This window comes from Chiroxiphia lanceolata, chromosome 25 (genome assembly GCF_009829145.1).
Source record: "Chiroxiphia lanceolata isolate bChiLan1 chromosome 25, bChiLan1.pri, whole genome shotgun sequence".
NCBI lineage: Eukaryota > Metazoa > Chordata > Aves > Passeriformes > Pipridae > Chiroxiphia > Chiroxiphia lanceolata.
In genome coordinates, this window is record NC_045661.1 from 1,866,741 (window position 1) to 1,894,221 (window position 27,481).

Genomic DNA, 27,481 nt, shown 5'->3' on the forward strand with positions numbered 1-27,481 from the left:
TGGACACGCAGGGAGGGAGCAACAGAGCCAGGGAGGGGGAAAAGTCTGTCTGAGGCTCCCACGCAAGGGCTCCTCACGGACGTTCCTGGTTATAACTCAGCAGCACCTTCCCGTGTGGTCTCTCTGCCCCTGTGGTAAATCTTTGTTTTGAGATATTAAAAGAATGCAATTATTTCCCGGAGCAGCCAAAACAAAAGCTCTCGCCGGGCTCTGGCATGTGCGAGGACACACCGTATCGATCGAGGGGGGAGATAGCTGCGGCATTACTCATCCCCGCGCTCAGACCTGGATTTTCCCACCGCTTCCAGCAGCTCAGGGCAGCCCGGCGGGGGTGAGGCAGAGCAGGGGGGGGAGGTCCTAAATGTCTGCCAGGGATGATCTAACCCAGCACGGGTCCCTCTCTGCGGGCTTTGTGCCCCCGAGCGCAGAGGTGACACGGGATGGAGCTGTGGGATGTCCCAGTGCCCGCTCTCAGCATCTCTGGGTCAGGACGAGCCCCAGGCGGGTGTCACAGTCCCCTGGCTGGCCTTGCAATCTGGCTTTCGAAGGACTGAGGTCATCAAATGACCTGTCCAGGACATCTACCCTGCAGGGGAGCTGGAACAGGCACAGGAAGGAGTCCAGGTCACTGACACAGTCACGCATCAAACTCCTCATCCCTGACTGTGATCTGTCTCAGCTCTGCTCCACACACCTTAAATACCATTTTGATGCAGTTTGGGCACACAGGTACCTTATCCTGCCACTGCCACTGGTTTTCATTGCCACTGGCCATGTGTCACCTCTGCTCCTCACACTGTGAACCACTCACAGCTTCAGGCCAGTCCTGCATCCTTTCCACCCCAAACCTCCCCCCGAGCTGAACACCATGGGAAAATCTCTCTCCTCACTTTAAAATTAGCCTGGGACACGCGAAGAAGACCCGGGGCTGCAGCAGTTGTGATAATGAATTATTTACTGTGAGGTAACAGGAGCCCTTTCCCTGTGACGGTGGCCAGCGAAGCCCATCGGGAAGATAAACAAGGCGTGGATGAGATCGTCTAAACTGCCGTAATTTCAAAGTCAAAGTAAACAGATGAGGATCCTGTTCGGGCACAGCCCCGAGATTGCAGAAGAGCTGAGCAGGGAAGGCCCAAACCTACCTTCCTGCAATCAACAAAACGATTTCACTTGCTCAAGAGGAAAGTGTCGTGTCTGTGCCTCCCAGACACCGGGAGCTCACCCAGCAGCGCTGTCACCGGCTGTGGGATCACTCCCGGGCCAGCCCACCCGCCCAGGAAAGCACTTGAGCTCACATTTAGCTTCAAGCACGTGTTTAACGCTCCTGTGGATTTACAAGGATGCTTTCCAAGGGCTCTCCCCGCGATGAAAGGAAGAGGAGCCTTGGGTAGCTCCTCTTTCTGCTTCGACCCCATAAATTCTTCTCTGCGTTTGGTGTTGCTGATAGGAAGGCTCAGGTATGTGTTTGTTCCAGACCGGTTTCAGGAAGCCCATTTTGATGGAAATGCCGAGGGACACAGATCTAAGCCCACTGGAATCCACTGATAAGGATCCTCTGTTGTAGCAGCGCTCTGTGGCTTTCTCAGAAGTGGGGAAATCCACAGAAATTCCCCCTTTCTCCCCCAGCCCCAGCCTTAGAAATCCCTCACAGGGGTTCTCCCGTTGCCTCTGTGCGTGTCCACCAAAACCAGCATGAAAGGAATTTGGCTCCCTGTCAGAGAAACCTGCTCAAAGCTGGGCTCCTGACTTTGTGTTCATTTATTTATTATTTTCAAATAAACCCCACAGCGGCATTTCAGCGCTGAGAACACCCACGTCCTGCTCGAAGCTCAGCCTTTGGACCCAGGCTCTGCTCAGCTCTGCCGTGGGCTGGTAGAGGGATAAACTTCACCCAGAAGGTTTGCTTACAGCAGCGAGACCCCCCACAGGGAGAGGAAGGGCTCCACAAGGCATTAAAATGCCAAAGACAACAAAAAGTTTAATGATCACCCCTCGTTAGTGGCCTCCCCAGCTCCAGCATTCCTCACCTGCTGCTGGGTAGTGCTCAGGCAGGTGTGAAACCCATTCCCCCTCCGAAAACACCGAGGAAGCTGCTCTGATCCTCCCAACCGGGTGCCCCATCCATCAGCAGAAGAAGGGAAACACATTAGTACCAACAGGAGCCCTTTGAAAAGTCATTTATGGCCTATCACGGCTAATGAGCACAGCAGAGGCCACCTCTACATCCCACCACTGCAGCTCACCCCACACTCCATCCATCCATCCATCCATTCATCCATCCATCCATTCATCCATCCATCCATCCATCTGCCCACCCACCCACCCATCCACCCTCCATCCATCCATCTATCCATCCATCCATCCCTCCCTCCATCCATCCATCCATCCATCCACTCATCCACACATCCATCCATCCATCCCTCCCTCTGCCCACCCACCCACCCATCCAGCCTTCCAGGACGTAACATCAGCTCTGGCTAAAGCCAACCTCGTTTTTAACATTCATTTTACATTCATTTTCAGCTTGAAACCGACTCAGTGGGCAGAATTTGTGCCCATTAAGGCCATTTTTAGGGGTCATTGTACCAAACCTCAGTAGCCTGGTCACGTTTTCATCCCACACCCAGGTCCTGCTGTCTCTCCCTGTCGCTGCCAGGGGAGGCAGGGAGAGCAGGAGGGAGATAAAGGATGTGCTGCAGCCAAGGATGGGTCACAGCTGGACAGAATATTGCCAGGGGAAAGATGAGCAGTGAAGCACATGGAGAAGAGGGAAAAGAGCAAAAACTGTAACCAGGAGTGAGGGGGTTGGTGTCCTGCTCACTCTGCAGCTGAACCAGCCACAGAAGGTCCCAAAACTTCATTTCCCAGCTGTTTTTATGGAACAATCCACCCTGGATCAGTGGCACACCCCCTTTGATCACTGGACTGATGAGCTTTTAGTCCAAGCTGTGATGAACCCAGGGACCAGCCGCCTCAAAATATGAATTTATCTTCTTTGGGCTTTCACCCACCGGGTTATCAGGGGATAACATGATCTCTGCTGTTTGCCTTGGAAATTGCTACAGATAGATAGGAGAGATGTGCAGTGTCTGAATGACACTTTAATCTGGAAGTTTGTTGAATAAAAGCCAAAGGAGCAACTCCCACCCCAGCCAAGCCCTGTGATTCAACCACAATATATTCAATTCCTGTGGTTGAAGCCCCCAGTTACAACCAGTAACCCCCAGTTACCCCAGGCAAGTGGGGGCAGGGGCTGAGCAGGGTCCATACACAATTTTCTCCTGTGTTTGTGGGGTTTGAGCAATTCCCCACACCAATGCTCACTGTAACACACAGCTGACCAGCAATCACTCATACCCGCACCACGGAGATACAATTTTATACATATCAGATTAACAAAATGCATTATTTTATGTGTTATTTTTCTATTATACCATCTCACCCAAGGTCCTCCCCTACTCCAGATCAACCAGACTGTACAAACCAACCCCTCAGGCTGCCCCCAGCATGTTCCCAGACATGAGGAGGTCACGACAGGGCAGGTCCCACCCAGCACATGGGGCTGCAGAAACGCTGAGGCATTTACCAAAAAAACAAGCAAAATTCCCCCCCAAAAAAGGGCTGGAGCTTTTATTTTCGGGGCAGGAAGCGTCTGTGTCTCAGGGCAGTGGCTCCATATCCGTTCCAGCGCCGGCGGATGCTGATGGAATGGTTTGTCTGCTGGCAGCGGGAGCAGCCGGGGGTGACTCCACTCCCGGTGTCCCTGCAGGGTTGGGGACCCGACAGGGGGGATGGCAGTGACATATCCTGGTGTTTCCCGGTGCCACTGCACCTCTGGCAGCAGGGAGGAGCTCCATTCCCGGCTATCCAGAGGGAAATTCATGGGCTGGGGGTTGGGAGCCTGGCAGGGATGGGGCAGTGTGCTGGTGTCCTGGTGTTCCCCAGTGCCACCGCAGCCCTGGCAGCACAGAGGAGCTCCATTCCCAGCTACCCAGAGAGAAATCCATGGCTGAAGCTCTGTGACAGCATCCCCACAACACTACACTCAGTCCCCTTTTGGGAAGGGTTGGCCACAAGGGGCAGAGATGACCCCAAAGGGCAGCAGTGACCCCAAAGGGCAGAGATGATCCCAAAGAGCAGCAGTGACCCCAAAGGGCAGAGATGATCCCAAAGAGCAGCAGTGACCCCAAAGGGCAGAGATGATCCCAAAGAGCAGCAGCAACCCCAAAGGGCAGCAGTGACTCCAAAGGGCAGAGATGATCCCAAAGAGCAGCAGTGACCCCAAAGAGCAGCAGTGACCCCAAAGAGCCTTGTCCCCAACAACCCCGACTTGTGGGTCCATGGCAAGGCACAGGAGCGATTTCTGCTCCACAACCAGACCTGCTGGAGGTTGCTCTGAGGCAGCTTCCTGTTTGTGCAGACAAAGGCTGCTCGCAGACAATAAGAGATGGATTTTGGCAGGAGGGCCCTCGGCCACTGTGTCGGAGCAGCCACTGGGGCTGGGGCTGAAAAGCCTCTCAGAAAACTCGGAGCATCGGGAGTTCAGGCGAGGACACGGCCACGGGGCCACTCAGGGATCTGTGGAGCCCCAGTAGGTCAGTGGAAAACTCCGGGAATTCCGCTGGGTGTGGGATAAAGGCACACGGGGAGCAGGGTGGGCGCGGAGGGCGGGGTGGGCACAGGGTCCTGTGGAACTGGGGGCTAACTGGGGCAGCAGGACCTGCCCAGAGCCTTCTGCAGCCTCCCAGGGACAGGAGAAAGTGGGTGACAAAGCCACTGGAGCTCAGTGACAAAGAATGTCCCAGCAGAGCGTTCAGAGCACTCGCTGTACCGAAACGTGATCCCGTGCCAGTGCAGCTCCCAGATAATACATACATTAAACAAAAAAAAAAGGAGAGAGAAAAGACACCACAGATAATTGCCAATCCATTCTGAAGGTTGCTGGCAGCAATTCTCCAAAGCAGGTCAGATTTATTGCGTGTTGCAGAAGGGAAGCTAGGCTGAAATAGAGTTATTTTATATTTGATTGCTTTATTTCTAAGGTATTCCCTCTACAGCACCGTCCACAACTTAAAGGAAAGGTTCAGCTGCTCTGGCATCAGCAGGTCCTCTGTGCTGAGGTCTGAGCACTCCCCTTAAATACAACCCTGAACTGGCATCTAAATGGGTTTTTAAGGTTGCACAACAAACTCCTGCGGTGAGAGGGGGTGGGCAGCCCACTGAACTCCCTGTCCCTCAAGAACAAACACTGCAGTTTGGTTTGAGTTTGTTTTGAGGGAAAAACCCTGCCCAACGTACCAGGGCAGCAACAGCCTGGAGGCCACAAAACCTCCCGTGTGGGCAGGACCGAGCCCAGCCGGGGCAGCAGCTCCCACGGAGCAGAGCAGGGAGGAACCACACAACCAACCCCCGGTGGTGCAACAGGCCCCGGTGCGTGTCTGCCACCCACTGAGCTGGGAAACGAGGGAATTCATGCAAACACCTCCCGGAGAGCCCTGGGAGCAGCTCTGCTTGTCACAGGCAGCAGGAGGAGCTGGAGGTGACAGCGGCTCGCAGGTATGTGCTGTCATAATGTGGGTGCAGCGCTGGGTGAGCCCCGAGCTCGCTGGGTGGGAATTCTGTGGGTGCCCTGGGAGCACAGAGCAGCTGGAGCTGTCACTCTGGGAGGCACAGACAGCCCTGCCTGTGCTGCCACACCTGAGCCTGGTCCCAAGGGACACTGCACTGGCAGTGCCAGGGGGCTGCACTGTGTTGCACCAATGCACACAACTTTCCCCTCTGGACACGCAGACTCACACCCCCCATCTCACAGGGCACCTCTGGGCTTGCCCAAGGCTGAACAGCCAAAAAATTCCAGGGAACAGCGGGATCTGCCGTAATTCCTCACCCCAAACACTGGTTGTCTGCCCCACACAGCCAGAAAAGCCCCTCCCCCCGGCAATTCCCATCAAAGGCCACGTTTCACTGGTTTTATCACCGGGCTCAACCTCACAGCTGAGGCTTCACCTGGTCCCTGCAGGCCCAAAGTGCACCAGTTCTCAGGCTGGAAGCACTCAGCATCATCTGCAGGAAACCACAGGCAGCATTCACCCAGGGAAAGAACCTCTGCAGCTGGCTGTTCCCTAGGGATTCACTGCAGAGCTCAGGGAGCTGCAGCAGCAGGATGCAACCCCAGAGACATTTTCCTGACTGACTCTGACAGCAGCTTTAAGGACTATTTGCACCCCAGAGCAGAATTCAGCTCTGTCACAGCTGCTGGAAGGTGTTTGGGTCAGAGGGGATGACTGGGAACAAGATGCTGGAGAAGATGCATTTTCTTTTCACATCCATTTCTTTGCTGGATCCTTGTGCTGTGAGACAGGAGCTCAGCCCAAAACGGGATTTTGGAGCCATCCCACCAGCGTGGTCCATCTCTGCCTGGCCAGGGCAGTGGGAGGGCTGCTGGAGGTGCTGCTCCAGCCTGAGCTCAGCCCATGGATGCCATCTGCTGTTCGGAGCTCTGGGAGCTCAGCTCAGCCCAAACCAACCACTTCAACCTGCTTAAACAACACAAACCACCCCCTGCACCCACAACCAGGAGCACCTGATCCCCCTCCCCGCTCCCCAGCCTTGGCCAGGGTCACACCTCCATCACCTGGAGGGCGGGCACGGCCCTTGGGTGACAAACAGCAGCAGGTTGGGACAAATCTCCTGCAGGTTCCTGCTTCCCACGGCAGCAGGAGCATCCCAGGGAAGGGCAGGGATCAAGGTGCAGCTGTGAGAGCCGTTGGTGGAGATGGTTCTCAATCCTGCAGCTCATGCCACAGCTCGGGAATGCCACCCTCCCTCCTCTGGGCTCTGCATTGGCTCCAACATGGGGAAAAGTCCCCCCAGCCAGGAGCACCCAGTGCCACCGGTTCCCACCAGGACCCAGCAGAGCCAGGGATGTACCAGGATCCTGTTTGGTGGTGAGAGCTTGGGATTCACTACAAAGGCAGCTGACCTGGACCTGCTTCTCCTTTCATGGGGACTCAGAGCTCCTCTTTTCTCCCTCTCTGAATGCTCAGCACATCCCCAGCTTTGATTACAGCCTGTCACCCCAGCCCTGTCCCCTGTCCCTGCCATCTCTTCGTCAAGTCTTACAGCAGCTCTATTCCCATGACACTGCTTTGTCTGTCACTCTCTCCAGCCTTTCTGGAGAGAGAGAAAGCAAAGGCTCAGCCTCCAGCTGTGCTGCAGCCAGACAAAGGCAGCAGATCCCTCCTCCCCTCTCTCCAGCTCAACAAAGCACAGCAGCCCCGAGCCCAGAGCCTCGGCCTTGCTGAGCTGAGCAGGGCTTGGGGCTAATGAGAAACCAAGGGCAGAGGAGCATCAGGCTGTGCTGTGTGTGTGGGAAAGGTTCCTTAAGGACAAAAGAAAACTCCTCATTAATAGCCAGACCCTGTGCAGAGGCAGCTGAAATGGAGATTTGCAGGGAGAGGCAGGGTTTGGGCTGGAGGAGAAGGCTCCTCGTTCCCTCCAAGCCTCCTCCATCTTCCTCGGGTTTTTGTAGTTCAAAGGGATGATTTGTGAGCATTCAGGGCTCAGGAGGCAGCACCCACATGCAGGGGGGTGCTCTGAGCCCCTTCCCTCAGCTCTGCCAGACCCAGCAGCCCTCGAGTCACCCAGGGATGTGGTCAGAGAGAAACACCTGGCCCTCCATCCCAGCCAGGGCTGTGCAGCTACACAGGGCTCCTTCCTGCCATCAGCTATTTGCATTTATCCACCTTCCAAACCACGGTGCCTAAGTGAAGAAAACCCCAAGATTCCACAGGTGGGAGCGTGGCAGGGGACGGGCACAGCAACCTGGCCTAGTGGGAGGTGTCCCTGCCCACGGCAGGGGGTTGGAACTGGATGGTTTTTAAGGTCCTTTCCCACCCAAACCAGCCCGTGACTCCCTGACAGGCGCTGCCACAGCCGTGGGTGCAGCCAGGCAGGCGGGATGTGCATCGTGGGCAGGGGGGCAGCGGCAGAGCTGGTGCCTTTTCCCTGCCATCCCAGCTGCGGGATGTGGGGGATCCAGCTTGGAGAAGGAGCCGGGTGCCGGCCGATGGGATCCTCTCCCGCTCCCGGGAAGCGGCGGGAGCGATGCCCGGCCCCGCTGTGTCCGCGGCCGCCGCACGGTGTCCTCGGTGCTCCGCGGCAGAGCCCCCGCACCCTCCGTGTGACACCGCGGTGACACAGGGACCCCCCATCCCGCAGCCCCGGGACCGCTTAATGACAGAGGTGACGCCTCGGGAGAGGACAAACGATGGGGTCACATCGCTGCCCATCCCTGGGGTGTCCCAGGCCAGGTTGGAGCAACCCGGTTTAGGCTGCCCAGGTGTCCCTGCCCATGGAATGACACGGCCTGTGAGGTCCCTTTCAACCCAGAGCATTCTGTGATTCCACGATCCCGGACTCCCACCTCTCCTCCTTTCCAGTCTGGGTCCCACATTTTCTCACAGTCACACCCCTCTGGCACAGCCCCAGAGCACAGAACGGGATCCCCCAGGGGCTTCTCCAAAGACAATTTTAATGGTGCAACTGCTACAAGCTGGAATTGTACCCCAAAAACTGCCTGGGAAGAGTGAAACCAAAGCAGGGGCAATGGCCAGGGGTGCCTGGGGGGGATTTTTTGCCTCACCCAAACCACTGCCTGTCCCCGGGGTGAGAGTGTGCCAGAACCAGAGGCACAGCTCAGTTTGCTCCTTTCTCCTAGGGTTGAAGGGAAGATCCCAAAGGATTAAAGTAGCTAAAACCAGGTTGGAACGTTGTGACTTGAGGCCATCTCTGCACGAAGCCCAGCAAAGGCAGGATCTGTGCTCATCCTGTGCCAAAAGGAAGGTCTTTCCCCCCCCCTTGGGCATTCATCCCTCAGGGAGCACTGGCAGCCCCTGGCTCCAGGTTCTGCCCAAGTGCCAGGCAAATGCTACAGGTCTGCAGGAAAAGCCTTGCTAGGAAGGCAAAGGAATGATCCCCTGGATCTGGCTGCAGGCTCGGAGGTTCCCTGGCTGCAGCCAAAGGGATCAGTGCAGGGAAGCACAGAGATCCCAGGATGCTCAAAAAGGGCAACACCACAACAGTCCTCCCCGAGCCACCACTGACCTGGCTGGATAGCCCCAACACCTCCAAACCCTTTGGATGGCTGCAGGGAGACAATTCCCAGATCTCCCGTGGGCAGGAGACACGGTACCGGCGCTGAGAGCAGTTCCTTCACCTCAATCTCCCCACAGAGCTCTGAAGGTGACTGGAGGGGACCCCTGGCCAAACAGGGGGTCCCTCCATGGGGCTCCAACAGCAGTGCCCAGCAGAGGACCAGCAGCTCTGTCCGGTGGCTCCAGAGCTGGGCTTCCAAGCTCCCAGCACAACTTGGGTGGCACTCACCTGACCCCGGGAGCTGCCAGCACCACCACCAACGCCACTGCCAGGGCCAGTGAGGGGCAGGTCCTGCTCCAGGCAGGATCCAGCTGGGAATCCAGCTAGGAATCTGAGAGGCACAGGGCCTCCACAGCCGTGCTCAGGCCCTGGCTCACCCCCCCCACGGCCAGCAGGCAGTTCCGCACCACGATGCTGGAGCAGGCACAGCGCGGGGTGGGCATGGGGGGGAGGCTCTCCCACTTGTTCTTCTCGGGGTGAAAGGCCTCTGCAGACTCCAGGACGGTTGGCTGGTTTCCTGGAAGCACAAAGCAAGGCACTGGGTTATCTGGGAATAACCACTGAGCATCCCTTGTGTGCTCTGCACCCCATTCCCTTGTGAGGTTGTTTTTCCCTGCTCCCTCCAGCCAGCCAGGACCAGGATCTCTCCTCTTTGTGATGATAACATGTGACCCACACTTGGCTTTAGAAGTGTTCCCAGCACCCCCAGTGCCTCACCTAGTCCCCCAGCCACGACAACTCTGCCTTTCAGGTACCCAGCCACGAAGTCTGCTCGCCTCTTCTTCAGGTAGCAGGAGCGCTCCATCTTCATCCAGCCACCTGGGAGGGACAGGACACACTGGGTGTTATGGGAGCATCCACTCCTGGAGAACCCCTCTGACCTTCTCACCTGAGGAAGTGCAGTTCTGCTGCTGCACCTTGGGGTAATAAAACCCCGTGAGACGGGTCGGGTCCCTCATCACCAGGTCAGGAGGCAGCTGTTGAATCCAGCCGCCTCCGGACCATGGTCTCCCCTTTTCGCTTGTTAATCCTGACTGCAGGCCTTCCTCTAGGCTGGGCTCAAGCACCAGCAGCCCCAGGCCTCAGCAGGTGAGAGCTCTGTGCTCTGCAAGGCCAGCAGAGCCCCGAGCCCAGCCCTGAGTGCCCCCTCACAGCCCCACCTTGCTCCACGTCAAACACGTCCACGGTCCTCATGAACTTGGGCTGCCTGTAGAGCCGCCCCTGCCGCAGCCCCCCGAGGCTGAACAGCCTGTCCTCCGTGGGCACGAAGCTGGAGAAGGCCCTTTTGTTGGGGATGTTTGGAAACTTGGTCCACGACCTGGTGTCCGTGTCGAAGACCTCGAAGGCGTTGACGGCGTACTTGGACTGCCTTCCACCTGGGAGAGGGGGAGGAAAGGGTCAAGGCAGGCACCACAGGAGCCTCCTGGGGTCTCAGGTCAGCTGCTGAGCCAGGGAATTTTTCACCTTTGTGCTCCCTCTCCTTCACCTGCAGGTTCATGCCATGAAAACCCTTCATTTCTCAGCACATCACCCCCCCCAGGGGCCCCAGCAGCGGCCGCTGGCACAGGGAGGTGTTTGGTGTGCACTGGTTAAATCATGACAAATTCACAGCAGAGCGGGGATCAGGCTCGGGGAGCCTTTGCAATTCAGATGAGCTCGGATCCAGCGAGCCCTGGCCTTGCTGCCAAGCTCCTGAGAGCAGGAGAGCCAGAGCAGCTGCTGCTCCCACTGCCAAGGATCCACATTATCCCTGCACCCATCGGGCTCAGATGAAGGCAGCTATTCTCAGCCTTTGAAGGCAGAGCCTGTGCTCGCTCCCGGGCTCACAGACTGTTCCCCAGCAGCCAGCAAAGTGCAAAATAGATCAAAGGCTCTTTTCTGGTCACCCCTCAAGCAAACCAGGGCTGTCTGGCCGTTGGAGAAATCAGGACTTGTGTGTTTTGATCCTGACGTGCTGTTTGGCCACGAGCTGACAGCAATGTTCTTCTGCCTCAGTTTTCATTTCTACAAGGCAAAACTCATGGAAATCATCCCCTGCAAAGGGCTTGTTCCAGCCCAACTACACAGGTCTTTCCTCTGCCAAAGGCAGTCCCTTTGTGAAGCTGCTGCTGCTATAAAATGCATAGAAGTGTTTATTTATTGAAGTATTTTATGCATTACTTGAGTCCAAGGGCTTTCAGCACAGTCACAGGGCTGCCAACCAAGCAGGCAAAGACCAGTGGACCCTCATCTTCCAGAATTTTGGGAGGGGGACAGGGGAGCCCACCCACCCAGCATGGACCTGTGAGCTCCCAGGGTGCTGGAGGGGCTCTCATGGGTGCTCACCACGGAGCTGTGAACCCAAACCCGCCCCAAAACCCCCCAGTGCTTCTGAGGGCGTGAGAAATCAGGGAAGGATGGAGGAGAACATCCCCAAAAGCCTCTTCCAGGGAGGTTCTCAGTGCTCAGATCAAAGGAGGAGGAGGAGGAGGAGGAGGAGGCAGGGCTGGTCCTTACCCAGCACGTAGATCTTGGTGCCCCTGAGGAAGGAGGTGGCAGCGTAGCGGGGTGTGGGCATGGCTGCCAGGGACACCCAGATGTCCTTGAGCATGTCATAGTGCTGCAGGAAGTTGTGTGGCCGCAGGTCAGATCCCATCCCGCCAGCTGCATACACCCTGTAGTCTGGACAGGGCCAGAAGCCAAAAAAAAAAATAAAAAATCCCAATATTATGACAAAAAAGCACCAGAAATCCCCGCCCTGCAAAAACACACCTGGCCCTTCACCCCACACTGACCCTGCCTTATCAGTCAGGAGGAGCTTATTCTCAGACTGGAAAATCATCCCCAGGATGGTAAACATTATTTTTGAGCATTCCTTGACGGTAGCTTTTAAAGCCACTTAAGCAAACAAACCCAGCAGCTTTCAAAGGAGCTGCCTGCAGATTAGATCCCTAATCCTGGGCACGGCGGGAGCTGCCTGACCTCGGGAACACAGCTCCCAGCCCAGGCTCTTCAAAGCAGGGCAGAGCACAGCAAAGGAAGTCAGTGCTCCACAGATTCCCTTAGAAAGTGAGAAATGAGGTGGGCTGATAATGCAGAGCTTGGGGTATTTAAAGCAGGGGTTAAGCTTGCAGAGGAGCTTCACAAAACCAGCTGCTTCCCCTCCTCACACAATGATTTGAGCCCATGGCCATGAAGATAACGCTCTCCTGGCTGCTTCTGGGCTTGGATCAGAGGTGTCTCCTCAAACCAGAGCTGTTCTATGGCTCTGAGACCTTCAGCCCAGCTCCAAACCTCAGGCAGGTCCTTTCAGCCTGGCTGCCCTCAGCCAGCAGCACCTTTCCTATTCTTCCAGCATCTGCAACACTCAAGGGTCAAAACTGTCTCAAAACACTAAGGGAGTTTGATTTGAGACCCTGGAGCTTGGACCTCTCCAAAATCCCCCCCAGGGACTAACACAGTCATGGCCCTTGTGACTCCAGGGCTGAAAACAGAGCAGCCCCCTGGTTTATCTGCTTTCAGCCTCCTACAGAACATCTTGAGCAGGTGCGATGTGACAAACACGAGGTTCAACTTCTAGAAGCACAGAGGAGGTTTTGGAGAAGAGCAAGGTAACCCTGTGCCACTGCCCAGGAAGCTTTTGGGCCTGATGCAGCAAGCAGGGAATCAATTAGGGTGGAAAAGCCCTCTAAGATCATCGAGTCCAACCTTCAACTGATCACCACCTTGTCAGCTGATGCCAGAGGATCTGGAGAATAAGGTAACCCTGTACCACTGCCCAGAAAGCCTTTGTGCCTGATGCACCAACTGATCCCAGAATCAGCTGAGTTGGAAAAGAGCTCTAAGATCATCAAGTCCAACTTTCAACCACCACCTTGTCAGCTGATGTCAAAAAGATTTTGGAGAACAAGGTAGCCCTGTGCCACTGCCCAGGAAGCCTTTGTGCCTGATGCACCAACTGACCACAGAATCAATTAGGTTGGAAAAGCCCTCTAAGACCATGGAGTCCAACCTCTGACCACCACCCTGTGAACTGATGCCAAAGAAAAGGATTTGGAGAACAAGGTAACCCTGTGCCATTGCCCAGGAAGCTTTTGTACCTGATTCACCAACTGGTCACCAAGCCAATTAGGTTGGAAAAGAGCTCTGAGATCATCAAGTCCAACTTTCAACCACCACCCTGTGAACCGATGCCGACCCTCCCCACCCCCCCAGCCTGGTGGCAGGTTCCCCCCTTGCCTTTGGCCGTCACCGAGATGCCCATGGCCGCCTCCCTCAGCGAGCTCCTCTTCTTCCACCTGCCCTCGTCCACGTTGTACATCTCCACCACCTTCAGCGGCAGCTGGTTGGCCCCGACCCCTCCGACCACCATGATCCTCTTGCCCAGCGTGGCCACGGCCACCCCTGCCCGGGCCGTGGGCATGGGGGGCAGGGCTGTCCACTGGTCGGCCTCGGGGGAATAGACCTCGAAGGAGTCCACGGGGACCCCGTTGTCGTCGCAGCCCCCGATGGCGAAGACCTGTCCCCCGGCCTCCACCAGCGTGGAGTAAACCCTGCGGCTCGGGAGCGGGGCCAGGGATTTCCACTGGAAGTCCTTGGTGTTGGCCAGCTCCATGGTGGGGGGGAGTGGTTATGCTGCAGAGCAGAGCAGAGAATTGTGGAGATGTGGGATCGCCGAGGTTGGAAAAGACCTCCAAGGTTATGGAGCCCACCCTGTGCCCCATCCCCACCCTGTCCCCCAGCCCAGAGCACTGAAAACCACGTCCAGTCCTTCCTTGGACACCTCCAGGGATGGGGACTCCAAACCTCCCTGGGCAGCCCCTTCCAGTGCCTGACCACCTTTTCCATGGAGAAATTCCTCCTCCTGTCCAACCTGACCCTCCCCTGGCACAGCTGGAGGCTGTTTCCTCTCCTCCTGTCCCTTGTTCCCTGGGAGCAGAGCCCGATTCCCCCCCCGGCTCCCCCCTCCTGTCAGGGGGTTGCAGAGTGAGAAGGTCCCCCCTGAGCCTCCTTTTCTCCAGGCTGAGCCCCCCCAGCTCCCTCAGTTCTCCTGCTGCTCCAGCCCCTTCCCAGCTCCGTTCCCTTCCCTGGACACGCTCCAGCCCCTCAGTGCCCTTCTGGAAAAGCCAGGGAAAAATAGCAAGAGACACAGGGAGTGCAAACACCCTCCTGCCCTGGCAGGCCGGAGCAGAGCAGGAGCAGAGCAGGAGCAGAGCAGGAGCAGAGCATCCCTCCCTCCCCACAGCCCCTCTGCCACACCCCCACCCCCCCTAGAGCAGCACCACCGGTACCTTTCATTCCATCTCCACAAATCCCGCCGATCCAGACCTGCCTCAGGAGCTCATGCAGAGCCCGATCCTAAAAATAAAACAAAACAAAAGAGGTGCCTGAGCGTGGGGAAATAAAAAATAAAAATAATGAGGCGAGCGGGTTGGAGTCAGTTTGTTCTCCTGCTTTTTGTTCTCCTGCCTCCCGAGCATCCCCGCCCCCAAGTGACATTCAAACCCTGCTCACTTCCCCGGCTGTTTTCCTGCCTCCTGGGGAACTTTTCCTTGCATCCTCCTCCTCTGACCCGGTTGATTCCTCCTCAGGTACATCCCCAGGCAGACCCCGGGGAGGAGCCACCCCAGTAACCCCCAGGTCCCACCTCTCCAAGCCCAGCCCAGGGCTGTGCCACCCGCCGGGAGCTGGGAGGGATCTCTGAAGGAGAAACACCAACTCTGGCTGGAAAACCACGGTGGAAAACCATTCATCTCCTCTCTCTGAACATCGCTGAGCAGGATACAGATGAGCTTAATTAGTGCAGGAGGACGGAGAGAGGGCAAAGAGAGAGGAACAAAGGCAGCGCTCGCTCACCTGCCCAGCGTGGAGTAAAGGGGGTTTTGCTCTGAACATCCCCACCTTCACCCTGTAATTGGGTTTATTTAACAACTGCCCTTAAAGCAAAGTCAGAATTCTCTGTGCCCTTGCAGACACAGCAGCACCTCCCAGCTCGTGCTGCCTGCTCAGACATTTGGGGACAGGACTGAAGGGCAGAGCCAAGAGCTGCCAAAAAAACCCAACCAAGGAACACTCCTGGCTGAGCCTGCTCTGCTCTGGGGCAGCATCATTCCCTCCTCTCCCCATGCACAGACTCCTGAGATGTTTCCCCACGGCTGAGGTCCCACCAAGCCCCTGAGAGGGGCCTCCCTGGCAGCAGAGGGGGGGGCTGGCTGGCTCTGCTTTGCTGCAGGACACAGTTTGGGAGCCCCCAGAGCAAAGGGTCGCTCCTGGAGCCCTGTCCTTTTGTCCTGGCTGACACCCAGTGCAGGACCAGCACCTCAGCTCACCCTCAGCCCAGTGTGGATGTGGGGTGGGGTGCAACAATCCAGTCTGCTCTCTTCTGTCTCAGGTACCTGAGCACAAATAAATCAACCCAATCTTGGGTTCCTCACAGGGATGGACTCCCTTCTCCCAAAAGGGAGACCCAGACCTGTTCCCTGCTGCTCCATCCGTGGCAGAGAGTAAACAGGGGGGATCAGCAGAACTCCCTGACCCAGGAACAGGTCACCCCTCACCCAGAAGTGCCAGGAATGCCCCGAGCCCTGATGGCCAGAGCAGACCCAGCCTGTAGCTTAGCAACAGCCACCTCCAGCCTCCTGCCATCTCCTGGCTCTTGGGATGGTCCTGAGCCTTCCTGGGGATCTCAGCAGGCGGCAGTGAGGCTCCATGGAAGGGGAGAAGCCCCTGCAGCCAGGGGTTGTGCTGCTGCTGTCCCCCATCCCGTGTGGAGCACACAGGGAATGCCCCGTTCCTGCTCCCACAAATTCCTGCCCGTTGTGCCCATCAGGCTGGCAGGGGACAGAGGTGGCCCTCAGACCTCAGAGAGGTAAAACACAGCATCCCTGCAAACTCCTCACCTTGGAGATCAGTATCCATGGTTGTTTTAGTTCCTACATCTCCTCTAGAAGTGGGAATTAAATGAGGGTTTACAGAACACACCCCTGGAAGTGTCCAAGGCCAGGATGGACGGGGCTTGGAGCAACCTGGGTGACTGAAGTTGTCCCTGCCCATGGTAGGGTGATGACCTTTAAGGTCCCTTCCAACCCAGATCACTCTGGGATTCTATGACTCCATGAAGAAAATTAAAAGCATCAATGAAAGAGGTCTCACAACTGAACTGAGATCCAAGAAAATCCCTTCCCATACAAGTCTGAGCTGAAATGAAAACCACTCAGTGCAAGCAGGGCTGGTTATTTTAACTTATTCTCCCAGATAAATTGCAGTAGTCCACTACATGTTATTTATAGCGTGAAGAATGTGGTTAATAAAGTGATAAATCCTCCCTGGGCTGGCACCCTCCAGCAGCAGGACCCACCACGGGCACATCCCAGCAGGACAAAGGAACACAAAGCAACAGTAAAAAGCAGCAGCAGCAGCACATCAGGCCACGCTTCCCACGTTCCCAGAACCTGAGGAGAAAGGGGGAACCCCCCCAGCCCAGATCCCAGCTGCTGCTCCCCCCTCCCCAAGGAGCATCAGCACAGCAAAGGGATCAGCTCCGGGATTTGGGCCTTGGCACTTCCAGCAGCTCTGGGCCACTGCTCTCATGAATAATTTATTTTCTTTCCAGGTGGATATTCGTGCATTTCCACGGACAAATCCAGCACAGCAAATCAGCAAAGGAGCAGAGGCAGCTCCTGTTTCCAGGAGCACGAGAGATTCTCACTCAGACACCCAGAAGTTCTTTTCCTGCCCTGTGCCTGGATTCCTTCAGCTCCAAAGTGCTGGGATGAGGCATGAGCAGCACCACTGGGGTGTCTGACAGACACAGACCCTGCTGGTGCCAGGCAGTTTCTCTGCTGTCGTTAAGGACCATCCAAAGCTTGAGAACACTTGTCTAAAATAGCCTAAAGATTCCTTTTCAACACACCAGCACACAGAACGTGGCTCAAAGCACTTGGAGACGCCTGAGGATTTCTCTGGAGTGCTGGGTAGGTCCTTCGTGGGAACGAGCAGAGCAAAAGACCTGGAAATTCAGAACAAAGACCTGGAAATTCAGCCCAGGTGTGATCCCAGAAGGGCAACCAGCATCTCCAGAGCCCTCAGCAGCTGGAGTGCAAAGCTCTGCCTGCATTCAGCTGCCTTGGCATACAAATAACCTGCTATTCCTTTGCCATGCTATTTAAAGAAAATCAAGGTCAGCTGAAACACTGTGCCCACGTCCTCTGTCTCCCTGTCTCCAACATCACCTGGAGCTCCCTGGGAAGCAATGCCAGCACTGTGAAAACCTGCTGGCCACCCCCTCAGTGCACTGCAGCCAGGGACAGGGAATTACCATTTAATTATTCCAAACTAATTGGAAGCATTGACATTTTGAAATCAAAAGGAAGGGAAATTGCTTTTCTACCAGAGGAGCTGAGCCCACTCCAGCACCCAAACCTTGCCCCTGCAGGACAAAAATCCCTGCTTTAAGAGCTCAGCAAGCACCTACAAACCCTCCAGGGTCTTTTCCAAGTGGATGTGGAGCCTGGCTGGGCAGGGGGAGCCCCCCCAGCACCCTCTGAGAGGGGGTCAGGGCTCTTGGTGTGCAGGACTGAGCTCCCTGTGCTGGGACACTCCAAGGAAAAGCCATTCCTCACCCTGCAGGTCACACTGGGCTCATCCTGGAGAGCCCCTGGGTCAGTGGTATTTATCACCTGCCATGATTTGTGGTTTATCACAAGCACTGGTGGGTGTCAGAGGGATCCATGGGCTGAACAGGGAGAGATGTCCGTGCTCGGCGCTGCTTCCCCGTTCCTCCTGATCCCACCTCTCCCCAGGATTTGGAAGCTTTGCTGCTCCAGCTGTGAGATTCCCTCAGTGCAGAGCCCAAATCTCCTCCCTCCAAGCATCAGCTCTGCTGACTCCAGCAGCACGATCCCAGATTTCCACCACTGGCTCTGGGAATGGGTCAGGCCCAGGACTCCCATCAGGAGCTGGGTCCAGAACATCACATCTGCCAGCCCCAAACACAACCCACGTGCTCCTTGCTGTCACCAGGGGCAGGTTAAAACAGGCACAGTCACCAGTGGGGCAGAGGAATCCATTAAACTCCTGCTCCAGGAAAAGGCTCCTGTGTCTCCCAAGGGAGAAGGGGCTGCAAACAACCCGACACCCAGCAGCACCCAACAACTTCCAGCAACAATTCCCACTGCTCCAGGGACAGGCATCACCACAGAGGCAGGAACAGGGGCAGCACCCTGGGAATAGCACCCAGAGCCCAGCAGGAATCACAGCTCCTGCTCCTCAGCACCAGGTGGGAGGGAGCAGCTCCCTTCCAGCTCTGCCTTGGCTGCCTGTGCTCCATCAAACCCAGAGCAGGAGAGATGACAGAGCACAGGCCCCAGGAAGGCAGCTCAAAGGAGATGGTTCAGGGCAGGGAATCAACCCAGGGTACAAGCCCAAGAAGGAGGACACAGAGGGGAGATCTCCAGGAATTTCACCCACCCCCAAAAAGGGAGGGTCTGGCACAGCCCAGCTCAGCCCTGCCTGCTCCTGACTCAATTCCCAGTGCAATTCCAGTTACAGCAACACTTGGGTGCCTCCCTGGAGCTGTTCCAGGCACAGGATCCAATGCACAGTTTGGAGAAGGGAAGTGTTTCCTGCTCCTCAAGCACTCACCTGCCCTGAGGGGCAGAGAGGGACCAGGACACCTCAGGCAGGCTGTCCTGGGATCATCATTCCTGCTCTCCTGGGGCTCAGGGCTCAGTTCCCCTACACAGGGAAGCTCCAGGTGGAGGTGGGACCCCACATCTCCCCAAAACCCCAACCTGCAGCTGGAGCTTCCCTGCTATCCCATCCCAGATCAAGTAAAATCTGAGCTTTACCAAGGAATAAACAACAGCAAGTGATGAGGAAGGAGGGGACACACAGTGGCAGCTTCTTTGTGCTGTTTTCACCTGTGCTGGAAGGCAGGAGGGTGAGGAGCACCCCAAATACCACACGGAGAAAGTTTCAGGTGTGGGAGCAGCACCCAAAGCTCCCCATCAATCCCAGTAATGGAAGTCAGGCTGCTTTTCCTCCTGGAAGTAGAGAAATGTGGTGGTCTGGCATTTATCTGCCAAATCTGGCAGATAAACTCCAGCCTGGTGTGGGCTCAGGCCTTTGCTGTAAAGAAATGATTCCTTAGGGCAGCAGAGCCAGGAAACACAAGGTTCAGGAAGCTCCAAGTCCACGTTCCCTCTGCTCAGCATCCAAAAGGGAAGCAGAAATCCCTCCTTCTCCTCCTCCAGGGATAAAGCTCATTTCTCTGCCACCAAATATATTTTCAGAGGGGCTCAGCACCCCAAAAACCCCATTGTGCAACAGTCCAGAGAGCTCAGCCCACGATGTCACGGAACACCAAGCCTGGGTTGGCAAATAAATCCCACTTTTAGGCAGAAAAGGCTTGAAACCCTCTGAAAACCAGGGACTCTGGTGCTTTTCCTTCTCCCTTGCTCAAACCCTGGCAGCTGAGTTCTTTAAACAGAACATGCATGAAATTTTCAGCCTGGCATTGCTGACCTCTCTCTGAATCAAGTTTCCTTGCCATAGTAACAGCTACCCAGAAAAATAACAACAACAACAAAAATCCACTAGTTCTCTGCCTTCTCGCTGCAAATCACCCAGCTGGCAAAAAACAAAATTAAAAAAAAAAAAAGGCAAAAGCAAAGAGGAAAGCCATCAGGATTAGGAGATAATGAATTGTACCAAGCAAATCAAAAGCAGCAGAGCTCACAGGCGGCTCCTTTTGCTCCTCCTGACCCCGAGCATCCCCTGCAGACTCCCGGAGGGGCAGTCTGGAGGCTGTGACCCATCCGACCTCCCCCCTCAGCTTCACCCCTTCCCCCCATCCCCGTCCCCCGAGATCCTTTCCACCCTCCTCGTGCCAGAGGCAGTTTCCTGCAGCTGCTGACAGGAGCAAGGCAGGGAGGCTGTGCAAGGGAATATTCCACAGCACCAGCATTTCGGGAGCGTTTGCAGCTACGGGACAGGGAGAGAAGCTGTTTCGTTTTTTTAGCACAGACAAAGAGCCCAGACCAGCCTTTTTTTTTTTTTTTCCCCTGTGTGGGCTGAAGAATCAGCAGGACAAGGTAAGATTTGCTCACCTCTCAGTTTAGCTCATTGTTATAATTTAATCAAGACCAACCTGCAGGACCGAGGGGATCCCCTTCCTCATCCAAGTCCCACCAGCATCCTGCATCCCTCCCCTCGCCCCCCCAAAGCTGCCTCTGCACAAACAGCTCCTCTTTTGCACGAGTCACAAAGACAGAAGGGCTTTTTCAAGCCCTGCAGCCTCTCTCGGGCTGTGTTTGCAGAGCTCCTGTCACTCTGTGTTTCGGCTGCGTCCCTGCAGAGGGAATGGAAGGAGCCTGGGCCAGATCACAGCTGGGGAGAGGTCATGGCACATCCCCATCCCTGCCAGGGCCTGGGCTGGGAGAAAGGCTGGAAATACGGGATTTGGGGGCTACAGGGAGGAGAAAGGCTGGAAATACGGGATTTGGGGGCTACAGGGAGGAGAAAGGCTGGAAATACGGGATTTGGGGGCTACAGGGAGGAAGGAAAAAATAAAAAAAAAGAAATAAATAAGAAGTAAGGGTAAACCCACCCTTCTGCACCAAAAATAAAGGGGGAAGCCATCCTTTTTAACCTTTTTTAACCCAGTTTTTTTCAGACTCAAAGGTTTGAAAAGCCTGACACCGGCAGGAAGCTGTTCCCTTCCAAGGCATCCCCCTCCCGAATAACCCACTGACCTCCAGCGAGGAGCTCCCTCCTTCCCGCCGGGATCGCTCGGGAAGAGCAGAGGTACTCACAGCTCCGGGGAAACCGAGTCCGGGCGGAGCATGGCCAGGAACCCGCCGCAACTTCGCCCCAAAAATCCCCGGTGCCCTCCGAGCATCCCCTTCCAAGCGCCTCCAGGGATGCGAGCGGCGCCGGGAGCAGCCGGGGCTGGGAATGCTGCGTGGGAGGGGGGAAAAAAAAAATCACCATAAATCCAGCGGCGCTGCTGTTCCCCCTCTGGAAGATGTAGGACGGTCACGGAGGAGGGTGTTTCCCCATCTGCTCTCCTCCTCGGAGCAGCAGCCGCGTGTGCGTGCGGGCTCCCAGCATCACCACTCCATACTTAAGCCTTTTATGGCTTTTAAGGCACAGGATGTTCTGGAACGGCCGCTCTCTCCCCCCCCCCCCCCCCCCCCCCCCCCGCCCGCCCTCCCTCCCGGCAGCGCAAACAAAACTCCTGGGAAAGGGAGAGTAGGAGCTGGAAAGCTGGAGCTGCCTCCCCTGGGTCGGGAAGGGTTGGGGGTCTGCCCAGGCCGGCTGCCAGAGGATGGACCCCAGGGCTTGGGGAGGGAAGAGCCCATCCCATGGATGTGTCACCCCACTGTGACCCCACAAGGGCCCCAAACCAAGCCCCAAATCCTTGCTCCCTGCACCCCAAATCCCTGCTCCCTGTAGCCCCAGACCCCTGCACCCCAAATCCCTCTCCCTGCAGCCCCAGACCCCTGCACCCCAAATCCCTCTCCCTGCACCCCAAATCCTTGCTCCCTGCATCCCAAATCCCTCTCCCTGCAGCCCCAGATCCCTGCTCCCTGCAGCCCCAAATCCATCTCCCTGCAGCCCCAAATCCCTACTCCCTGCACCCCAAATCCCTGCTCTCTGCACCCCAAATCCTTGCTCCCTGCAGCCCCAATCCCTGTTCCCTGCAGCCCAAATCCCTGCTCCCTGCAGCCCCAAATCCCTCTCTCTGCAGCCCCAAATCCCTGCTCCCTGCAGCCCCAGACCCCTGCACCCCAAATCCCTCTCCCTGCACCCCAAATCCTTGCTCCCTGCACCCCAAATCCCTGCTCCCTGCAGCCCCAGATCCCTTTCCCTGCAGCCCCAAATCCCTTTCCCTGCAGCCCCAAATCCCTGCTCCCTGCACCCCAAATCCCTCTCCCTGCACCCCAAATCCCTCTCCCTGCACCCCAAATCCCTCTCCCTGCACCCCAAATCCCTCTCCCTGCAGCCCCAGTCATCCCACGGGGAGCTGGGAGGGCGCAGAGGCCCCGGTGGGATGGAGAACCCCTGGGCCCATTTCCCAGCCTGCCAGTCAACCCAGGCTTTCACTTCCCTGACCTGCTTCTCCAAAAACCTGTTAAAAGCATGTTCCTCTCCCCGAAGTGTCGCAGAATAAATTTGCAGAGAAGTCATTTCTAAGCAAAAGCCAAAAAGAGAGAGAGAAAAAAAAAAAGATCCTTTCGATGCACCTTCCATCAAACTTCCCAGCTCCTCCCCAGAGATATCCTGGTTGTAGTTCAGCCCAGCAGATGTTTCTGATCCTTCAGGAACCCCCTTGAAGGGGTTCTGGAGCTCTGGAAGTCCTCGGCACCCCCAGGGAATTCTGCTGGTGCAGCTTTCCCCACCAGCAGAGAGTTCTGAGCACCATCATCCCTTGGACCTGCAACTTCCAGAGCTGGAAAAGTCTTGTTTCCACATCAGTTCTCCAGTGGCCACTTCCCTGGAGCAGTGACAGTGCCAGAGGTGACAGGAGGGGGATTAAAGTCGAGCCCCAGGTTCATTCCTGCTGGCTGGGAGAGACAACAATTCCAAGGCATCTCTAGCCATAAAACAAGAAAAACGGGGAAATTAGCAAGAAGTTGAGTCAAATGACTCTTCATAAAACAAATTCCCCATCCCCTGGCAGCTATTTTAATCTCCTGTTTAGCTTTCCAGTGGGAGGATTCAATTTGTTTTTAAATAAACCCCTCCAGCGTGGGGCCAATGGAACACGAGGATCTTCAGTGCAGAGAATTCACTTCTGAAGGGATCTCAGAAGATGCCACCAAACTGGATTTTAACAGGGGGCCTGCTGGCAGTCTGGCATTATTGGACACTCAGTATCTGTTAGTTGTTATTATTATTTGGCAGACTGGTTCCAGGTGAGTCCAGGAGCTCCAAACCAAGGTTTCCTGCAAGCTCTGAGCTCCTGCCACAATCCCCAAGTTTAATTTAAAAAAATAAATCATAAAAGGTCTTCTCAAACCACTGAAGCCCCAAATCCCTGCTCCCTGCAGCCCCAAATCCCTCCTCCCTGCACCCCAAATCCTTCCTCCCTGCACCCCAAATCCCTCTCCCTGCACCCCAAATCCCTGTTTTCCACTGGGTGTGGAAAGCCCAGTTTTCTGGGAGTAGGGAAAAGGAAGAGGGGGGGCTGCAAGACACAGGCTGGTGTGATTTCCAGCAGGAATTTCTTCCTGGAAAGGGTTGTCAGGTGTCCAGGGGAGGACTGGCCGTGGCACTCACAGTGGGGTTGTGGGCACAGCTTGGGCTCCACGACCTTGGAGGTCTTTTCCAGCCTAAATATTCCGGGATGAGCCGACGCCCAAGCCCCAGGGTTGGCAGCTCCTCTCCATCCCCACGTTCCCGTGCTGGGCACCAGCTCAAAGCCACCTTGGCACCGGGTGACCTCTGTGGCCTGTGGTGGCCCAGGGGCTGTGCCAGGTTTGCAGCTGGTCCCTGGAATCCCACTGCACAGCAGATTCCACTCTGGAGCTGGGGATAAACCCTGGTTTACAAACCCCCCTCCTGGAACACAACAGCAGGGCGGGGTTTGGAAGCATTTTGGAGCTCCTGCTCCGTGGGCTGGGGGCCAAAGGGCACCTTGGCTCAGGATCCTGGGTGAGTTTTTGGTTGGTTGAGATTTGGTTGAGATTTAACTTTTTGTGGGTTTTTTTTTTTTTTGGGGGGGGGGGTTGGTTTTGGGGTTTTTACATCCTCCTTTTAAATCCTCCTTCCTGCTTTTTGTCTTCCCATCTCACCTGTTTGGTTGGGCTCCTCCTCCTGTGATGAGTGGGGTTTTCACATCAACCAGGGGCCTCTGGATGGAAGGAAAAACAGGATGGATTATGATAAAAACAGGGAGCAGGGATGGTGGGACACACACCAGAGCTCTGCCTTCATCATCCTCATCCTCACAGCCCTACATACCTGACACTAATAACCAAATTTTAAAATCTAATAATTATAAAATAGAAATATTAAAAAATTTTATATAAATAAATATAAATATTAATATAAATATTAAAAACTAATCATTAAAACAGATCCTCTTTCATCTTCATAGCATTTCATTCACCCATTTAAAAACAAAACAACAAAGAAACTCCACCAGTGACCTTTCACTGGCCACCATAATTTCCTGGATGCAGGGATGGAGTCTCACCTTCAGGGATGAAGGGTCTGCACCAGCCAAAAAAAGAGAGAGAGAGAGAGAGAGAGAGAGAGAGAGAGACAAGAGAAATGTCTCTCTGAGAGAGACAAGAGGAATGAGAGGAAGGCAGGGGAAGAAGAGGAGTTTAAATGTGACAAAAGCAGCTTGGCCATAAAACCCCAGGTGTTCCAACCTGCCTGGTGGATGAGTCAGAGCCAACAGGCTGGAAAATAACTGTCTGTCTGGGAATGATGGAGCTCACACCTTCCACATTTGTGCCTCCAAAAAGCAGAAGGAATTTTTTTCCAGGCTGCTTGGAAATGATAAAGGAGGTGAAGGAGGTAAAGGGGGGGGGGGGGGGAAATAATAGTCCTGAAAACCTACAGCACTTTCCTGCAACCCAACATCTGTTTCCATGGGAACAGCAGGAGAGTTTTTTGCAGGAATTCCTGCAAATTACACAAATAAGCCCCAGGGTCAGGTCTGATTTACCCTCTTTGTCACCTCACTTCAGGCTGAGCCAACTCCCCCCGAGGAGCACTGACCCAGTCCCGGCTGGGAAAGGGGTGAGGAGCTGCACTGAGTAAGAAAACAGGGGGGGAAAAAAGCAGCACAAGTCCCCCCCCAGCAGCCCAGTGAGAGGCTTTTCTTTGAGAAGAGATGAGGTTGTTGCAGATAAGGAGGAAAACCACGACCTGCCCGGGCATCTCCCTGTGCCAGCACCAGAGAGCAATGCAGGGGACTGGAGACACCACCATCCATCCTCCCCCTGTCATTTCTCCCAGAGATTTGGCGAGCTGACAGTTAATTAACCAGTTAATTAATTAATTCTCCCTCCTGCAGGGCCCTGAGCTGGTTGCAGTGCAGGGAGTCACCTTAACAGGAGCAGACAGGAGCCCAGAGCTCCGGGATCCCTCAATCCCAATCTTTATCCCACGGGGAGAAGTCCACCAGCTGCGTGTGCCCGTCTGACAAACACCCAGAGACAGCCCTGCAGACAGGCAGGCCCTTGGAAAAGGCAGTGCTGGGCAAAAAAAAAAAACCAAAAACCAAATTAACCCACCCCTCCTGCACAGGGAAGCAGCTCCACTCAGCAGGACGAGCTCGGAGCTGCTTTGTGTGCTCCTCAGAAAAAAATCAAGGATAATTCCATGTTTATGCACAGCTGGAAAAGAGCTGTTTGCTCCCAGGGAGGGGGTTGTGGACACAGCAGGGCTGGGAGCAGCTGAGCCCCAGCCAGGGTTCCCAGAGTGCTGGATAAAGGCAGTTTGCTGGGATCACAACCTGGGTGTTCCCAGCGTTCCCATCCGCCCTCCTGAGCGGCCCAAGGGGTCGATTCATCCCAGAGCCGGGTCCAAAGTGCCTCTGGAAAAGAGCTGGATGAGCCTCTGAGCGAGGGAAGGGACTTTGAACAGCAGCATTTTGTCCTCCAGGTCTCAGAGGCAGGAGGGTTAATCATTCATGGGCCAGGCAGAGATAAGACAGAGGAACAGGCTGTGTGAAAACTGGATTTTAAAAAAATCCTTTTATAAGGATGTGAGGGGGGGGGGGAAAAAAATCAGTGTAGCATTCTGATTTTCTATGAAAAAAATAACATTTTGATAGAGTTTGGTGAGTTAGCTCCTGATCCACCTCAAACTTTTTCATTTAAATCACAGAGAAAGTTGGTTTTCTGTCCTTTGGGGGTTAAATGTTGGAGCGTTTTGTGCTTTAAAAAGAAAAAACCAAGAAAAAAAAACCAGCTTGAAAACAAAACCCTTGGAGGAGGTGGGTGGTAACGGGATGTCAGTCCATCAGCAATTCCATCCACATTTCCAAGGTGGGAGCTGAGCAAAGCTGGGAAAAGGGGCTGGGGGGGCAAAGAGAAGTGAGACAGTTGAGGAAAAAAAAACAAAAAAAAAAAGAGGCAAACCACCAAAGAACAGCACCCAGTCCAAATATTTTCTCTGCTGCCACCCCAGAGGAGGGACAAGTGATTGTCCTTCAGACCCAGAGATGCCACATGTCCCCTTGACACCTGTGTGTCCTCCCCACCAGTGATGTACCCCTTAAATCCCTCCCCTGCTGGGGTTTCATGGCAAGAATGGAAAATACATGTGGGGTTTTCCACCTCCTGGATAAAAAGAGAATTCCAGAGCAAACCACCTCACTTCACTGTCTCTCCTTCAGGGGAAGATCTTCTGGCTCAGTTTGAAGCCTCATCATCTGTGATGCCACGTGCAGGTTTTAGTGTCAATAACTGGAAGTGGTTCAGGCCCTTTCCTGAAGGATCCACGAGGGGAAATCTGAATTCTCACCACTGACCTTACAAAGTTACATTTTAGAAACCTGAATTCTCACCACTGACCTTACAAAGTTATATTTCAGAAACCTGAATTCTCACCACTGACCTTACAAAGTTATATTTCAGAAACCTGAATTCTCACCACTGACCTTACAAAGTTATATTTTAGAAACCTGAATTCTCACCACTGACCTTACAAAGTTATATTTTAGAAACCTGAATTCTCACCACTGACCTTACAAAGTTATATTTTAGAAACCTGAATTCTCACCACTGACCTTACAAAGTTATATTTTAGAAACCTGAATTCTCACCACTGACCTTACAAAGTTATATTTCAGATGTGGAATCCTGTCGTTGAATCAAACAGGAACCTTGCAATTAGGGCAGAATAAAAAAAAAATAAACCCAAGAACCACAAAGCCGGGCTTCTTGTTAGAATGAGCTTTGGAGATTGACCCAGGTGCCACTTTTCCTGCAGCTGGCACAGAGGGATCATGGAATCATGGAATGGTTTGGGTTGGAAGGGACATTAAAGCTCATCCAGTGCCACCCCCTGCCCTGGGCAGGGACACCTTCCACTAGCCCAGGTTGCTCCCAGCCCTGCCCAACCTGGCCTGGGACATTTCCAGCCACAATTCTTTGGGAATTCCATCCTCACCACGCTCCCAAGGAGGAATTTCTTCCAAACCATCTAAATCTCCTCTCTTCTAGTTTAAAACCGCTCCCCCTTTGCCCCGTCACTGGCCCGCTCTCGGATACCCAGTGCTGCTCCACTCTCACCCTGGACGCCTCCTATTCCCAGGAAAAGGCGGTGCCTGGGATGCAGCAGGCAAGGAATGCCCAGGAATGGCAGGGGGGGCACGTCTGGG

General features: G+C 55.0%; 1 protein-coding gene and 1 long non-coding RNA gene across 4 annotated transcripts; one reads left to right on the top strand and one right to left on the bottom strand.

Moving 5' to 3' along the window:
• Positions 1–5,011: 5,011 nt before the first annotated feature.
• KLHDC8A (kelch domain containing 8A) lies at positions 5,012–21,285 on the bottom strand. 3 transcript variants are annotated; one of them, XM_032710978.1, is made up of 7 exons: positions 21,124–21,285; positions 14,427–14,493; positions 13,375–13,770; positions 11,653–11,817; positions 10,317–10,532; positions 9,874–9,975; positions 5,012–9,673 (listed from the first exon to the last, which is right to left on the bottom strand). In XM_032710978.1, the coding sequence occupies exons 3-7, from the start codon at positions 13,748–13,750 to the stop codon at positions 9,480–9,482; spliced, it is 1,053 nt and encodes a 350-aa protein (XP_032566869.1). In that variant the 5' UTR covers positions 13,751–13,770; positions 14,427–14,493; positions 21,124–21,285; the 3' UTR covers positions 5,012–9,479. The 3 variants fall into 3 exon arrangements, with proteins under 3 accessions (XP_032566869.1, XP_032566867.1, XP_032566868.1); XM_032710976.1 differs by having other exon boundaries at positions 8,775–9,673; positions 20,949–21,282; XM_032710977.1 differs by having other exon boundaries at positions 9,480–9,673; positions 20,889–21,282.
• LOC116798485 lies at positions 20,039–26,607 on the top strand. Its single transcript, XR_004360903.1, has 3 exons — positions 20,039–20,228; positions 20,818–20,940; positions 26,495–26,607. It is a non-coding gene; the product is annotated as an uncharacterized LOC116798485 (long non-coding RNA).
• Positions 26,608–27,481: the final 874 nt, after the last annotated feature.